This window comes from Alligator mississippiensis, chromosome 1 (genome assembly GCF_030867095.1).
Source record: "Alligator mississippiensis isolate rAllMis1 chromosome 1, rAllMis1, whole genome shotgun sequence".
NCBI classification, from domain to species: Eukaryota; Metazoa; Chordata; order Crocodylia; family Alligatoridae; genus Alligator; species Alligator mississippiensis.
In genome coordinates, this window is record NC_081824.1 from 433921716 (window position 1) to 433938432 (window position 16717).

Genomic DNA, 16717 nt, shown 5'->3' on the forward strand with positions numbered 1-16717 from the left:
TTCGTAGGGCCTATCCTGCTGCCCTCTCACCAAGTGGGTGGCCCTCCTCTGAACCCTCTCCAGGCTGGCCACATCCCTTTTGAAGTGCAGCACCCAGTACTGGACGCAGTACTCCAACTGCGGCCTGGCCAAAGTTGCATAGAGGGGGAGTATCACCTGTCTGGACCGGCTTGAGATGCATGACAAGGTATGGCTGGCCTTGCTGGCTGCGGTCTGGCATGGGCAGCATATGTTCATCTTGGAGTCAATGATGACTCCTAGATCCCTTTCCACCTCTGTGCTTTCCAGAAGGGAACTCCCCAGCCTGTATGTATGCTGTGGATTCCTTCTCCCAAGGTGCAGCACCCTGTATTTGTCTACGTTGAACCCCATCCTATTCTCATCTGCCCACTTTTATAGTCTGACTAAATCTAGTTGCAGCCTCTCTCTTCCTTCAGGTGTGTCCACCTCACCCCACATCTTAGTGTCATCAGCAAACTTGGACAACGAGCTTTCAACCCCCTCATCCAAGTAGCTGGTGAAGATGTTAAACAGTGCGGGCCCAAGGAATGAGCCCTGGGGGACCCCACTGCTCACATCACGCCATGTTGAGTACAACCCGTCCACCACTACTCTCTGGGTGCGCCCCATCAGCCAATTTTTTACCCATTCAACTGTGCAGGCATCAATGCCACAGTCGCTTAATTTATTGATGAGGATGGGTGAGAGAGAGTGTCAAAGGCCTTCTTAAAGTCTAGAAAGACTACATCCACGGTGACACCATCATCCAGGGATTTAGTTACTTGGTCATAAAAGGCAATCAGGTTGGTCAGACAGGAGCTGCCTTTGATGAACCCATGCTGATTGCCCTTGACCATGATCTTCCCTGCTGGCCCCCCACAGATGTGCTCCTTGATGATTTTCTCCAAGATCTTCCTGAGCACTGAGATGAGGCTTACGGGCCTATAGTTTCTTGGGTCCTCCTTCCTCCCTTTCTTAAAAATTGGGACCACATTAGCTAGTTTCCAATCCTTCGGCACCTGGCCAGGTGACCACGAATGCTCGTACAGCCGGGCCAAGGGCTCCGCAATGACCCCTGTCAGCTCCCTCAACAGTCTTGGGTGGAGGGCGTCTGGACCTGCAGATTTAAAAATGTCCAGCCCTTCCAGAAGATCCCTAACTACATCTGCGCTAACCAAAGGCCTGACAGAGCTATCCCCAAGATTGTCCCTACCTGTGGTAGGAGGGATGTCCCAGTCCCTGTTCAAGAAAACAGAGGCAAAGAAACTGTTAAAAATATCAGCTTTCTCATCTGGCGTAGCCATAAGATTACCATTTGAGTCTTTCAGGGGCCCTACATTGCCTGGTGCCCTCTTCTTGCTCCCAGTGTACTTGAAAAAGGACTTGTTGTTGTCCTTAATCCTGGCCGCTAGCCTGAGTTCCATCTCTGCCTTGGCCTTCCTCATAGCCCTCCTACACTCACAGGCAGAGGAGGAGTACACCTCCTTGGTGATAGCTCCTCCCTTCCACTGGTTGTACACCACCCTTTAGTCCTCAGGCATTCCTGAATGCCCTTGCTGAGCCAAGGGGGTTTCTGAGCACTCTTACCCCCCTTGCTTCTCTCAGGGACTGTTACCCTTTGGGCTTGGAGGATCGCCCCCTTAAGGTATGACCATCCCTCGTGGGCTCCCATCTCCTCTACCTTCTGGGCCCTCAGTGCCTCCCCCACTAATCTCCAAAGCTCATTGAAGTTGGCCCTTCTGAAGTCAAGGGCTTTAGTCTTGCTGTAAGCCCTTGACACCCTACGCTGGATAGTGAATTCCAGCAGGTGATGATTGCTATTGCCCAGGTGGTTAAAGACCTGCAGTCCCCTCACCAAGTCATCCCCAGTGGCCAGGACCAGAGCATTACCCCTAGTGGGGCTGTGCACCTCCTGGTTAAGGTGAAGGTCCTGTAATACAGCCAGGAACCTATGTGAGTGGTCAGACCTGGCTGTCTGCTCCTCCCAGCAAATGTCTGGGTAGTTTAGGTCACCCATGACAATAATATTCCTTGACCTAACCACCTCCATAAGCTGACCGGAGAAGTCCCGGTCCAGCTCTTCCCCCTGGTTGGGTGGTCTGTAGTAGACACCCACCGTAAGGTCCCTTTCGCCATGCCCCCCTTGCATTTTGACACACAGTGTCTCCGCCCAACCCTCCTCTAACCCGAAGCTAATCCTTGAAGTTGTGAGTGCTCTTTGACATAGAGCACGACCCCCGCACCTGTCCTCTCTGTCCTGTCACTTCTATATAAGGTGTATCCCTGAATGCCCACTGCCCAGTTGTGGGTGGTGTCCCACTAGGTTTCTGTGAGCCCTACTAAGTCTGGATTCTTACTCACAATCAGGAGGCACAGTTCCTTCTGCTTGTTCCCCATACTATAAGCATTAGTGTAGAGGCACTTGAGGCCTCCTGAGGGTGCACATGCCTCCCCCCCCACTCATAGGACAGTTGTGGCCCCCTACTCCCAGGATGTTGTTGCTTACCTGGGCATCCCTTTCCCTTGCCACCCTGCACGCTGGTGAAGCATCCTCTCCACTCAAAGCGGCTCCTTCCCCCGGCGAAGCTAGTTTAAAGCCTGCCATACGAGATCAGCCAACCTAGAAGAAAAAATATGTCTGCCCTTAGGGGAGAGATGAAGCTCATCCCACCCCAGCATGCCTTCCATACAAAATCATGGGTTGTTGTCAAAAAACCCGAAGCCCGCCTCGTGGCACCAGCTGTGAAGCTGCTGGTTAAACACGTCAATGCAGGCCTCATGATGCCTACCCCATCCACTTACCGGAAGAATGGAGGAAAATACCACCTGAGCTCCCATCTTCTTGAGTTGGTGTCCCAAGGCCTTGTAGTCCTCCATGATGTTGTCTGGTTTGTTTGTTCTTCTGGTAGAAAAACTTACTCAGAGCTGCTTGTATAGACGTTCAAATGCTGAGGCCCTGAAGATTGGAGAGCTTGCAGTGCTGACACTGTGCAGCGTGGGGTGGAGACCCTGTGCACACATCTCAGGATGCTCTGAAGGCTTCCATATTCTGTCTGTACAAGGCTTTAGGCATACATTCAGTTTCTCCTGAGAGAGAGTCACTTCTGTCCCAGGAAAAACCACAGGTGTACAGATGCTCAGGCTTTTTCTCCCAGGGTGAAAATAGCTGCTCCAGGAGAAAAATAACCTGGGAACAACCAGGGTTAAATCATTCCCAGGGGAGTTTCTCCTGAACTAGTGGATGTCTATACATGCTGTGGCTTCTCTTAGAAGAGATCGTAGTCTTCCAGCATAGGTATCTTGCAACTGATATTTTTACATGCAACATTGAAAGATAAAATTCCATTTTTGAAGGCAACATATCACCTCCCAGTTCCTTCCTATTAATTCTGAAGCCAAAGATCCTGGAAAACATGCAACTGAAAATACTAAGAACATTGCTTTCAGCATGGTATATGGTCAGTACAAAGCTCACTGTTTTCACATAGATTTGACTAATTTCCATGGCATAAAACTCTGATCATTGAATGCACATCTATTACTATGGCAAGTCTTTTTTTAGTGGAGATTCTAATGGTCTTTAATGCTAATTCTATCTCAGTGTAAGCACTTTTCCCAAGATTTCAGTGATAGTAAAACAGAACTTTGTATTAAAAGTATCTGGATTTAGTTATCACCTCTATGCCAACAGGATTTAGGTCTTATATTCCAACCTCACTCTATATCAGACAGGCATCTCATTGTGGGCGTCTCACCAAGATCTCAAGGTCAGCATGGCCAAATGGAGTCCATCATCTTTTCTCCAAGCAGTCAAAACTCTTCTCAATTTCTGCTCCCACTGACAGTACCACCATCACCCTCTGACCTAGTCCTGAACCTGCTGCCCTGGTCATCCCCCTGTACTGGCTGTTATCATTCTCCACCCCTCTCCTACCCCATTTCTGGTTTTGGTCTTCACTTAACACTGCTGGTTGAATGTAGACTGCACACTCCTCGAGGCAGGAAACTGGTTTATATCTATGAGATGAAAAGCCATAAACATTTTTGTGTGTCTGGAAATAGGAAGTCCTGTGAGTCTTAATGTTAATGTTTTCAAAGATCAGCACCAAAGGTACTTTCATTTCCTACATCTGTTCCATTTTTGCCATCATGATGCTATTAGAAGCTTTATATAAATATGCCAGTTTGCATCACTGCAGTACAATTTCCTTGAGTTGCCATATATTTAGTAAAAAGGGGCATGTGAGTGTCTGGGCTCTGAGTCAAAAATGTTCCTGTTTGTGTCTGCAAAGGAGCAGGAAAGTGATCTGCCAGTCATAGACAGCCTTTGATAACAATGCCTCCATGAGGTAGGCAGCATAGTGTTACACTTGACTACATTGAAGAAGACATTTCCCTGCCTTACCTCCGTTTGGATTTTACATCATGGATTCGTAATGTCATAGAGCTGGAAAAATCCTAGAAGAGCCTCCAGCACAGATTCAGGATTTGCCATTTCTAAACCATCCTAGACAAATGCCTATCTAGCCCACTCTTGAAAACTGTTACTGGAGGAGATTCCACAACTTCACTAGGCAACTTTATCAAGCTTCATATTTTGTCTACAATTAGAATGTGTTTCTTGAAATTTGATCTAAATCTCCTTTGCTGCAATTTAAACCCCTTGCTATGTGTCTTTCCTTCCCTCCTTTGGCAAGGAAGAACAATTTTCTTCCTCTGTCTTTATGGCAACTTGAAATATTTGAAAACTGCTATCATGTCCTGCCTCAATCTCCTTTTCCTTTTTAAGCTAAACATGCCTAGTATCTTCAGTGGTATTCCAACTGTTTTACCATCATTGTCACTCACTCCTTGATCCTCTGCAGTTTCTTTACATGCTTCTTTAAAAGCAGTTCTAGATACTGGACTCTGCACTCTAGCTGTGATCTTATCATTTTGGAGTATAGCACCCACAGAGAGAGCGCATTGCTGACTAGTGTTAAATTTGTGTTCCACCATAATCCTAAAATCCTTCATAGCAGTGTTACTGCCAGATCAGTTATTCCCCCGTTACGTATTTGTGCATCTATTTTTCCTTCCTTTTGTGTAACATCCTATATTTGTCTTGGTTGAATTTCACTGTGTTGTCCCTAGCCCAGATTTTCAGTTTTATCAAGATGCTTTTGAATTTTAGTTCTGTTCTTCAAAGTATTTGCAGCTCCACCCTGTTTTGATTTAATCAGTATACCCTGTATTCCTGTAGCTAAATCATTAATAAAACTATTAAAAAGCGCTGGTCACAGAACAGATCCCTGTGGAACCCACTTGAGACAGTTTGACATCAATTCATTAATAGTTACTTTTTGCTTTGGTTACTCAATAAATCCCCCTAATAGTAATTTGATGTAGACCATATTCCCTGCTTACTTATTGGAGTGGCATGTGGGAGTGTCAAAAAGCCTTATTAAACTCCACATATAGCAATCCATTTATTTACCAGACCAGTTACCCATTATTTGTTCTTAACAAATTCATACTGGCTGTTAGAAATCACCCCTCCAGGTATTTACAAATTTGCTGTTTTTTATGCTTTGCTCTAGTAACTTCCCACATAGTGAAGTCAAGTTGACTGGTCTATAATTCCCTGAGTCTTCCTTTTCCCCCTTTTGAAGGATGGGCACTATTTTTGTCCATCACCAGTCCTCTGGGAGCTAGCCTTTCATCGAGGAGTTTTCAAATGTTATCGCCAGTGGCTCTGACATTTCTTCAAAAAGTTCCTTCGGCATACTGGGGGGGAATTCATTAATCCCCACTGACTTTAAATTCATTAAAAATGTTCAAATGTTCTCTGATGCATTCTTTACCTAAGATGAACTCCAGCCATCCCTCTCCTTGTTTACATTCATTTCACTAGTTGGGTGCAACGTTTTAAAGGCTGAAGCAAATTAAGCATTCAGCAGCTTGGCCTGCTTTGCATCTGCTGCTAATAGTTCACCTCCTCCATTGAACAGGGCACCACGGTTTCCATGGTCTTTCTTTTCTATTTGACCTAATTATGCAATCCCTTTTGTGCTTTTTAGAATTTCCTGCCAGTAGGAACTCATTTCCTGCGTTTGCTTTCCTGGTTTTTCCTACACTTTTGTGCTTCCTTCATATACTTTCCTAGTGAGACACCTTTCCTTCTATTGCCTGTATGTATTTCTTTAGATTCTTTAGTCTTTTAGCTTAAAAGGTTAATTTTGCATCGACATCAGTCTCTCGTGGATGTTCTACTCTTTCACTTGCACTGGGATGGCTTGATGCTTGGCCTCTAATACTAGATCCTTAAGAACTTCCTGCCTTTTTAGACTGTTCTTCTTTTAATTTGTCCACCCATAGTACATTACCTACTGGGCACATCTACACAAGATGCTTAAATTTGCATTAGCATAATTTACTGCAAAGTAAGTATATGGATCTACATGTGCACATGCTTACTTTGCAGTAAACCTCCCTAATATCAACTAAATTTGCTACCTGCAAATGCAAGCAGCAAATTTACTCAGAATTAATAATGGCGCCATAGTGCTCCTGCGGATGCCTGACCGGGAGCAGAATGTGCTTCTGGTCAGCTGTCCACCAGTGGGGGTGGGAGATTGCTCCCTGCCCCCGGGAGCTGCCTGCTGCTGGGGTGGGCTATGCCACAGGAACCCAGGCAGGGACTACGTCCCCCTGCTCCCCAATCATGATTGGGGAGCAGGTGCTGGGAGATCCTTATCTCCCAGCCCCCCCCCCCCCCCCCCCCCCCCCCCGCTCCCTGATCGCAATGGCAGAGCAGGGGGCTGGGAGACACTTATCTCTCAGCCTGAGCCCTGTGGTCATGGGGCTTGGGCTGTGAAACCCTTATTTCCCAGCAGTGGCTCCGTGACCCTGGGGCTACTGCTGGGAGATGCTTACCATATTTTACAGTGTATAGATGGACACGGTGTATAGGTTGACCCTGGTTTTCCAACACAAAAAGTTAGGATTTTCATAGGCATGGTATATAAGTCGAACTGTATTTTATTCAGAGACAAGAACAAACAGTTGCTGGCATGATTAGCACAATCAGCACCTATCACCATGGGTTACACACAATCACAAAACAGCACAGATCAGGAATGACCAGTTGAACAATCACCACCATGATTAGCACCATCAGTGGTGATTAGCAGCAATTGCTGTGGCTTGCACTCAAACAACATTTAAAAATCCCCCTTTAAATACTTCCTCATAATAATAACATTTAAAAATCATTCATTTCACTCATTTAATAATCTTTCCTCATAATAACTATTAAAAATCCCTCATCTCATTAATTTAGACATTTTAAGAATACTGAAAATTAACAACGTCAAAATCCCTCATTCGCTTTTATCATCAGAACTGTCAGTCCCAAACAGTTCCTCCTAATATAAATGGTTAGTAATTTAATCATTGTATGGATCCTCAGCATTGGATGGATCGGTTTCTTCATCCTCTGTTTGATCTTCATCGCACCACAGAATATCCATAGAATTACTGATCCTGCATTTTTTGAACAAGTGTGAAATGGTTCCAAGTTTAATGTCCCTCCAAGCTGTAAGAATCCACTGGTGCACAGTTGTTAAGGAGACTGCGTGCATGTTTCCAGCTTTTGTAAATGAATGTTGGCCACTCATCATTCAGCTCTGCCACTTGAAATGAACGCAGTCTTTAAACGGTTTGCTTAAGCACGCATTCAATGGCTGTACAATGGATGTTAGCCCTCAGGGAATGACTGCTAAGTCAGTTTTACTTTGCTGCAGACTCTTTTTCATTCTGTTGCAGAGGTGGGTCTTAAACGTGTCCCACATGAGCATTGATTTCGGTTTTAACGACGTGCCGGGGCACGTATTCCACACTCACTGTATCCAAAAGTGAATGCCTTCCTCATCCATCCAGCTGAACAACAATGCCTGTGGGGAATTGTTCTTTCTTGGGGCATGTTTCCTTTTGAAGATGGCCATTGGTTTTAGTTTTATCCTGTCAGCCGTGCAGGCAAGAATTACAGTAAAGTTTGTTTTCTTGTGGCCTGTAGTCTTCATCGGTACAGTTTTACTGCCAGTGACATCCACAGTTTGGCTTGTTGGCATATTGAAGCACATGGGTGTTTCATCCATATTCCCAATTTGGCTGAGATCATAATTGTTTTTCTTTCGGAGGTTCAACACGTAGCTCTGGAACGTAGTTATCTTATCTTCAAGGTTGGCTGGTAACCTCTGCAATATCTTTGTTCTGTGGTGCAGAGAGAGAGAATTCCTTTTCATAAACTGGGAACACCAGTTTGGGTTGCTGATAACGTCTTTCAATCCTTTCTCCATGGCACGCATCTTGCCTTGCAGTTGGGTGATATTTCTTGTTATGATTCTGCCAGACTGTCACTGATCATTGACCCATTTGGCGAGGTCTCTTTCTAAATCTGGCCACCTGCATTGCTTCACGTGATCTGCATGTTTCTCACAAGGCATCTTCTTTATGCTATCAATGTTTTTCCTCCAGTCATGGACCAATTTGTTATTCACACCAAACTGATGGGCTGCAGAACTGTTGTTAGTATCGAGAGCAAAATTGATTACTCTGGTTTTGAATTTGGCATTGTATTTCATTAATTTTGGCAGCATCCTGAATACCATGTGATATTTGCAGTACTGGTAATTAAGTTCATTTGATCTTTGCTAAATAGTGTTGATTTAATTAGTGCGACTGCACCTCCTGTAATTAGTGGGACCACTTCTCAAGTGATTAGTGCAGTTAGCGCAACTGTGCCTCATGTATTTGCTAAACTTGCAGTTTGTTGGCAACAATTTTTTTATGTGACAGTGTATAAGTCGAGGTTGCATTTTCAGAAGCCAAAATTAGGCTTCAAAACCTGACTTATACACTGTGAAATATGGTATCTCCCAGCCTGAGCTTCATGGTAGGGGGCTTGGGAAAGGAGACCCTTATCTCCCAGCAGCAGCTCTGTAACCCGCAGGACCACTGCTGGGAGATGCTTATCTGCCAGCTTGAGCTCCACAATCAGAGGCTCAGGCTGGGAGACCCTTATTTTGCTGTAGGGGAGCCAAAGGGGTGGGGGGCCATGTGGCCCCCTGATCTGTGCACAGGACAAGGATGGGCTGCACCTACGGGCTGGCCTCTGGTCCCTGCCTCCGCACCTTGCTACTGCTGCTTCGACAGCAATGTGGCACAACGCCATGTGCGTACCACCACTGGGCGGGCTGGGCAGTGAGGAGGGCCAGTCCCAGTGCCACTGGCCTCCCGCCCAGAGTGCAGCATGGCCACCCCTGCCGAAAACAGCCTGGCGCTGCCCTGTGCCTCACCCCATGCAGATCCAGGGGCATGCGCCCCTGTGCCTCCTGGGACACGTGCAGCATGAGACACCACCCCTCCCCCACCCACCCCCGGATGAGCTGTAGCCTTGTCCTGCACCCCGACTTGCCCCAGCTGTGCAGGGCTGGCGGAGCAGGCATGGAGGTTTTGGGGGCTCCATCTCCTCTGGCCCGGCGGCACAGCCGAGGCTGGCCCCCTCCAGCCCCTGGCTCCGGGCCCCCTCGGACAGTGTGGGGCCAGGGCCAGGGCCAGTGCAAGGCTGGGGGCACTGGCACGGGGTAATGAACCTGTGCACAGGGGAAGGGATGGGCACAGTGGCCCTGGCCCCGATCCTGGGCCTGGCTCGGCTCCAGTCTCTCCTGATCCCTGCACAATCCCAGCCCCACTCCTTCCCCGCCACGGCCCTTTCCCCTGCCCCCGCCCCTTCCCCTGCAGACTTTCCCACATGAGGGACTGCATGCGCGCATGCTCAGCCCCCCCCGTCCCCCCAGTTTTTTAATCTATCTGCCTGTGTGTGCCCCCCACAGTGCTGTTGTTACGGCGCTGTCATTTAGTACTTGCTTTTGAAAGTACTAAATGATGGTGCAGTAACAGCTGGTACTGTCGTCCTGGCGGTGCACTATTTTTAGACACTATGTTGCCATAGCAACATGCTATAGTGAGGTAGCTCTTTGCTACAGCAATGTAGTGTTAGTGTCATAGTTTGTGCCCACCAGTGCCATGTCACCATAGCGATGAACTACATTGCCATAGTCCGTCACTATGGTGACGCACCCATTGTGCAGTAGCTTACTGCACAGTAAATCCAGGATGAAGTAAATGCATGTGTAGATGTGCCCACTGTTTCTTAGAGTTGCTTAAAATCTGCCTGCTTGAAGGCCAGTCTCTATGTTTTGTTGTTCCCATTACTTCCTGTGTTAGCATCCTGAATTCTGTTATGTTATAGCCATTTAATCCTCAGATTCTGACCACCTTCATGTTTCCCTAGCTTTCTGAAACAGAAAGTTGTGTTCTATATGGACTAAAAACTTGAGCATTTTATATGTTGCTGTATTTTTATTTCAGTAGGTATCAGGGAAGTTAAAATTCCCCATTATTACTACCTCATACATTTAGATATTCTTGTTACTTGCTTGAAGAATGCTGCATTCACCTCCTCTTCCTCAGTTAGCAATCTACAGTAGACCCTCTATTGTATCATCACTATGGTTCTTTTCCCAGTATTATCTTTCTGAGGGCATGGACACATACCACTTACACCTTAGACTCAGACGTGAAGTGGACAAACAGACAAGGCTCGAACAGCTGGTTAAACTGGTTTAAAGCTGCCTGGAACGGTTCAGAACTATACCTGGAAAATCAAGTACTATTTTTAACTGCTTCACTGTGAAGCAGTCATTCCTGGAAGCCTCTTTAGTGTCCTTGTGAATGAATAGGAAAGGGTCCAAGAGCCTGATAGTCTTGACAGTTTCTCTGTCATATTCTGAATTTGGTTCTGGACAGGCAGCAGGTTTTTTGGGTACTTTTTAACTGCTTTAGAAGAGGACAGGGAGATGTTGCTAGGAAGCGTGCATCAGCTGTTATGCTGTAAATGTTTCATCTGCATGAACCTGTAGTGATGCAAATGAGCAAATCACTACAACTTTAACCCTGAATGAAATAAGGTTGTATCGCTACAGGAATATTCAGATGGACTCGTTGCAGCATAACAGTTTATATCAGTATGATTTAATATTGATGTAGTTGTTCCATGCGTTTATACTCTATGTCTGTCTCAGTTCTGGAACGAGATGCCATTTAGGCAATGAGCACGATATTGAACAAAGTTAGGAATTTCCATTTCTATTCTGGAATCAATCCAATACGTTTCCCCTTCCTGTTTTAGGAATAAAAAACTATTGTGAGAGATACCGTGAAGGTATGATACGTGTTCTGAAAACCTTTGGGCCAGTACCTGAATTTTCAGGTGAAATTGAGCAGAAAATCAATCAGGTGAGTGTACAAGACTGAATTAATGCAATTTCATAAAAACCACAAAAGTAACATATTTTGGCATGAATGTATTTTTATGGATTACTTTCTTGACTGATTACTGGGTACTGGCTTTGATTTGAATTTAGCATGACTGATTGAAAATATTGGAGTAGAAACTATATAAATCAGGCTGTGAAAATATTTATCCAAGTCTGTCTTTCCATGGTCATCTTTTATTAATGCCTTTTATATGGCCTTATCTACCTTTGGAATTGTTTCTAGTTAGCTGTTCCATCTTAATGCTTATTCTGAAATAACAAGAATCAGAACTTGTGGTAGAGGTTATATCTTTAATTGCAAGTTTTCAGGCACAAGCACCCTTCTTCCATGGTAGATATCACTTCTATCATGAGTTCAGATTCCTTTTGCCTCTAGACCTATATGGCTGCAACCTGGATACCTGACCTATTCTGAAATAAGGTATTTATTTTAATGTGCCTTCAGAGTGGGTTAAGAAGAACAGGGGGGGAAAGTGCTCTTATTCCAAAATAAGAATGTCTTCATATGGAGTTAATCAGGAACAGCTGAGGAACAATTTATCAGAAGCATTTAATCAAAAGGAACATCAAATAAGTGAAAGCATTTGTGTATTCCTCTGGAAAGTGCCAAATGCCATTTCAGCTCCACACTGTTTCTGTCTGTGTTTATCGTTCATGTGTCAGCCAATGATAAAGACTGGCTTACAAATAACCTAGTGGAAAACATTAAACACTTCTTATGTTGCTATCTGTATGGAAATTCATCAATAAATATTGGCAACAGTTTCACTTTTTACCCAGCCTTGATTATGTCTCTTAAGGCTTTTAAACTTCTGACCTAAGAGCTACTCTGTTGGCAGAGATGACCTTGTGATTAGTGCCGTACATAGACTCCTGTTGGCCCTGGGCCAACTGGTTATTGGGCCCCCCCCTTCACCAGAGATAACGATAATAATAATTGGACAACGGAAACAAAACTACCATTTTTATAAGTTTTCGGGCCCCCTTTCAAGCCTCCCAGTTCCCCCATGCCTGTATCCAGGTCTGCTTGTGATCTATATCTGCACTTGCAGAAATAGTTGGCTTCTCCCCATTTTGATAGCAGATCAGTCAGTAATATGCTAACTGGCATGAGCCTCCTACCTGTTATACCTATTTTTCCAGTGATCCATTTAACAAATACATCTTTGCATTCTGAGCTGCTGAGGTCTGCTTTTCTATCTTTTGGCTTTGGATACTGTTTTCATCTGTAGTTGCAGCCTGCTCCCTTGCCATGTCTTTTAGTTTTGGAATCCCTTTTTATAGTTTAGGTTCCTGCCCTTCCATGCTTGAAAAAATTGCCAGGTATTTAGTATCAATTTTTTAATTAATCTTACCCCTTATTTTTACATATTTAATACTGCCTACACAAAAAAGACCCCTTAACAGAGTTTATTTTATTTATTAGGAGATAGAGATCGCATCTTCTAATGCCCTCCTGCACACTTGAATCAGAGCACTTTTCTTGCTGCCTAAAAGGCCACAGCCAGGTTTCCCCTGTTCGAGTTAATAAAAGGTTTTTTTTAAGAAGGCCTTGACAGCTGTTTCATGGGCAAAGGAAGCAGATGGATTGATGCTTAGGTGGCCCTCAACGGACTTTCACTATCAGTTTCAGGTCAAAGTGTTTCCCAAAGCAGAGTGAATGATGTGAGTACCCACCTCCAAACATAGGTTAAGGAAATTTTAATTAGTTGGTAGAGCAGCCTGCAAGAGTGAATTATTAATAGTGATAGCATGTTTCCATAGTTTTCATTTTCATTGAAGAAAAGTGACTTATCTAGAAACATGTAAGGGATTTAAACAAACAAGAAAGGCCCTTGATTCTTACTGCCAATTGTCAACAGAATCAGAAGCCATATGACAATTACTTCCACAAATGTTGGCTGGAAGGAGAGAGAGCAGAAAAATAATGCTGGGAAGAAATTTACTCACATCATGAGGTTTAATTTCCTATTTTCTTTATTTCAGGCAATGTGTGAAAACATTCCAGTGGAAGACATTCCAAAATCCATAAATGCCAGGAGAGAATGGAGAGATGAATGTCTGGCAGGCCTTGCCAAGCTGAAAACACAAATGAAATTCAACTGAGGTGTAACCTTTGATCATACACTAAACCAAATGGTCAGCAGATCTTTGCAGAAAGTGGGTGCTTCTATTTTCACAAGCAAAAATCTGTATTTGTTTGTGCAGAGCAGGTGATTGAGCTTGTAAATAAAGATTTTGCCTATGTGCAAATAGAGAGGCCAGCTAAAAGTTTGATCCAAATTGACATTAATTCATTAGTAACAGGAGCTGCTTACAACAATAATTTCTAATAGCATTTCTTCTAATTCTTAATGTTTTAGATCCATTAGCAGAAAAATTATTAATATTGTGCAATACCTAAACACAATTATTTTTAAAATGCTGCATTTTATAATCTTGCTTTGAGATATGTAGCTTCAGCAGTGCTTGCTTTTCCAAGAATCCTTTAGCTCCAGTCCATGCCATGATGGGGCAGGTCCTGCCCCTGATATTCTTCTGTGGGCTTAGGAAGCCTGAATTGTTTTGACTTGACTGGGATGAGAGATTAATTTGTGGAGCACATAAAGGGATATCCCTGGCACTACTCTCTTGCCAGGGGGTTCAGGCTCATAAATAGTGGAGAGAACGGCCAGTCCAAAGTTGGAATCACTGACTGTTCTTCCAAGAGGGTGACATACAACAGCTCTCAGGGCTGCTGCAGCTCAGCTTGGTAGCTTTCCTACAATGCAGGACAGAGAGTTACTTTCACTTTCTCTGTCTTCTCTTTGGCACTTAGATATAGTGATAATGATAATGGAGAAGGTTAAGTACTTGAGTAGTAGGACTGAGCAGAATGTATAGGACTCATCAGAGCCCTGCCCTGTCTTTCCTGCTTGTCAGCCTATGATTTTGACCCAACCTAAGTGAGCTGTTTAATGCCATAATTGGGGTTTTTTTTAACTACATGAAATGTGTCCCATTTACACATTGTCTTGCATTGATAAAAAACTGTTAAATCAAAACAGCTAATCACAGGCAGGGGAGTCTAGTGGCCTGATCTGAGCAATCTTATAATACAGATAATAGAGAAGAACTATTTAAGCACTATTAGGCCCTTATTGTAGCCTCTGTTTAACACCTTACAGTGTTAACTGGCTGTGTTATAATCTCAAGAATAACACAGATTAAAAGATGTTAAATCAGTTTTGCTACATGCTGGTGGGATTTCTAATCCTCTTCCTACCATAATTTTAAAAATTTTGGACAAAATCATAAACAATGTTGATTACTTTTAGAGCAGGAGGTTGTTCCTTTATGCTATAGATGTGCTCTGTTTTAAAATGTCATTATGCCTTAACCAATCAGTTTGCTATGCTTTTATATTGAGATCTTTGAAAATCTGTCACATCACCAAACATTTGTTTGGATTTGAGTTTTTCACTCATGAATAAAAGATTCTAAAGAAATAACTTCCACAAAGGTCCAGTGTGATATTTTAATGGTTGCATTGGCTCGAGATTCCCTGTTTCATTAGCAATAAATGTTTTTCTTAAATGTGTTGTTCAAGTCAGTGTGGGAGTAATGTGCAGACTCACATGTGCTGGTGACTGTGCACATAGTTGTCACCTCCTGCAAGTGCTAAGTACTGTAAACCAGTGCTACAACCCCCTCCTAGTGAACATGGATATAGTGAAACTTCTGTCTGAGAACAGAGAATCGCATATTCATTATTTCTTGTGCTCTCTCTGTTCCAAGGAACTTATATTCCATTCATGGAGAAGCTTCCTCTGATTTAGGCCTGATTTATATTAGACAAATTGCCTTGAATTAAATAAATCAACTTAGTTGCACTCATGTATGTGCAGTTAAAACATTCTTTATATGGATTTTGCTGGTGTAAACCATTTTAGTGTAAGCTATAGAACGATTAAACTGATTTAAGTGCACCTACATATGAGTTTTCACTGGTTTTACCAGGTTGATTTTGAATATATTTAATTAGACTTTGGCAACATTTCTAAAATAGTGTCCATCCATGAAGCGAGTCCTACTGTAGTAATTTCCTGAGGGTACTGCTCCGCATCAGTGAACATTCACATTGGGGTTAGCATCTCCACTTCTTCCCTCACCAGCCAGAGCACAGGTAGCAGGAAAAGAGTTGTCACTACCCCAGGCCTTTCAGCAGGAGCAGAAGATGCACCTACTCTGAGATGTCTGGTGGCTACCATGAAGAACAGGGGGCCCTTTATAAGGGGACTTCTCTGCTTAGAGTAAAACTCCACTCACTATTTTGCAAGGACATAACAACTGCCTTCCTTCGTGGCATGCATTTGCTTATCTTTAAAGACTTGTCATAATGTTGTGTCCCAAGTTACCAGAGATAGAGAAGGCAGAAGGTGGGGCAGGGTGAAACCCACTGGTTCAGAGAAGCATGGGCTTTTGCAAGCAACAGTCTACTTTGTCAGAGTTAGAGAACAAAATCTAGAGTAAGGTTCAGGCTTCATTTATTTTCCTTTCTGCCACCTCCCAGTGCCTAAATGTGTTTTTCAGGGCTTAGGTTTGAGAACTGCTGCCTCTGCTAGAAATATAGATTGTTTAATTTTCCAACCCTGCCCCTGGCCTCTCACTCCCTCTCTTTTCCTATCCTTTCTCCTCTCCCCCAGATCCTCAGACTTCTCCTCCACCAAATGCTTCCACCACAGTTTGATGAAGATGGTACTTCTCAATATCTGCCATTAGTAAAACTGCCATAAATTCCGTAATGGAAATTCAGGCAGTACAGCTGCTGAAGAAAGGCATCTGTCAGATCTTGATTATCTGTCCAAAGTGTAAAACCTGGCTCTAGGGTGAACCAGAAGGGGAACTGGTTTCATTATTTTTTCCTGGTTCTAATTCCTCCTATTCCTTTTATGCGATCAGAGGCTTTTTTTAAAATATTACAAACATCTTTTTATAGATACTGCCTGATCTGTTAGGAGTGGCAGCTGGTAAAGAAAACAAAACCCTGGCTTGCATCTATAGATGCTTCTCAAGTAAATCTCAGGATGTCATTCTCCCGCTGCACTCAGCCTTAGTGAGGCCACAGCTGGAGTACTGCATCCAATTCTGGGCTTTGCAATTCAAGAAGGATGTCGAGAAGCTTGAGAGAGTCCAGAGGAGAGCCACGCATGATCAGAGGGCAAGAGAATAGGCCTTATGAAGAGAGGCTGAGAGCCATGGGACTCTTTAGTCTGGAAAAGTGCAGGCTCAGGGGGGACTCTGAAAAGAGCACCAAACTGATGATTTGACAAGAATTTAGCAAATGTCACTATCCT

General features: G+C 43.9%; 1 protein-coding gene across 3 annotated transcripts in view; it reads left to right on the forward strand.

Annotated features, from left to right (window-relative positions):
• CRYL1 (crystallin lambda 1) overlaps positions 1-14872 on the forward strand; it is a 97042-nt gene extending 82170 nt beyond the window's left edge. For all 3 annotated transcript variants that reach the window (XM_006267734.4, XM_019481971.2, XM_019481970.2), the window contains exons 7-8: positions 11234-11340; positions 13368-14872. In XM_006267734.4, coding sequence (XP_006267796.2) covers positions 11234-11340; positions 13368-13487 — 227 coding nt within the window. In that variant the 3' untranslated portion in view covers positions 13488-14872. The remainder of the gene's footprint in view (positions 1-11233; positions 11341-13367) is intronic.
• The last annotated feature ends 1845 nt before the right edge of the window (positions 14873-16717 follow it).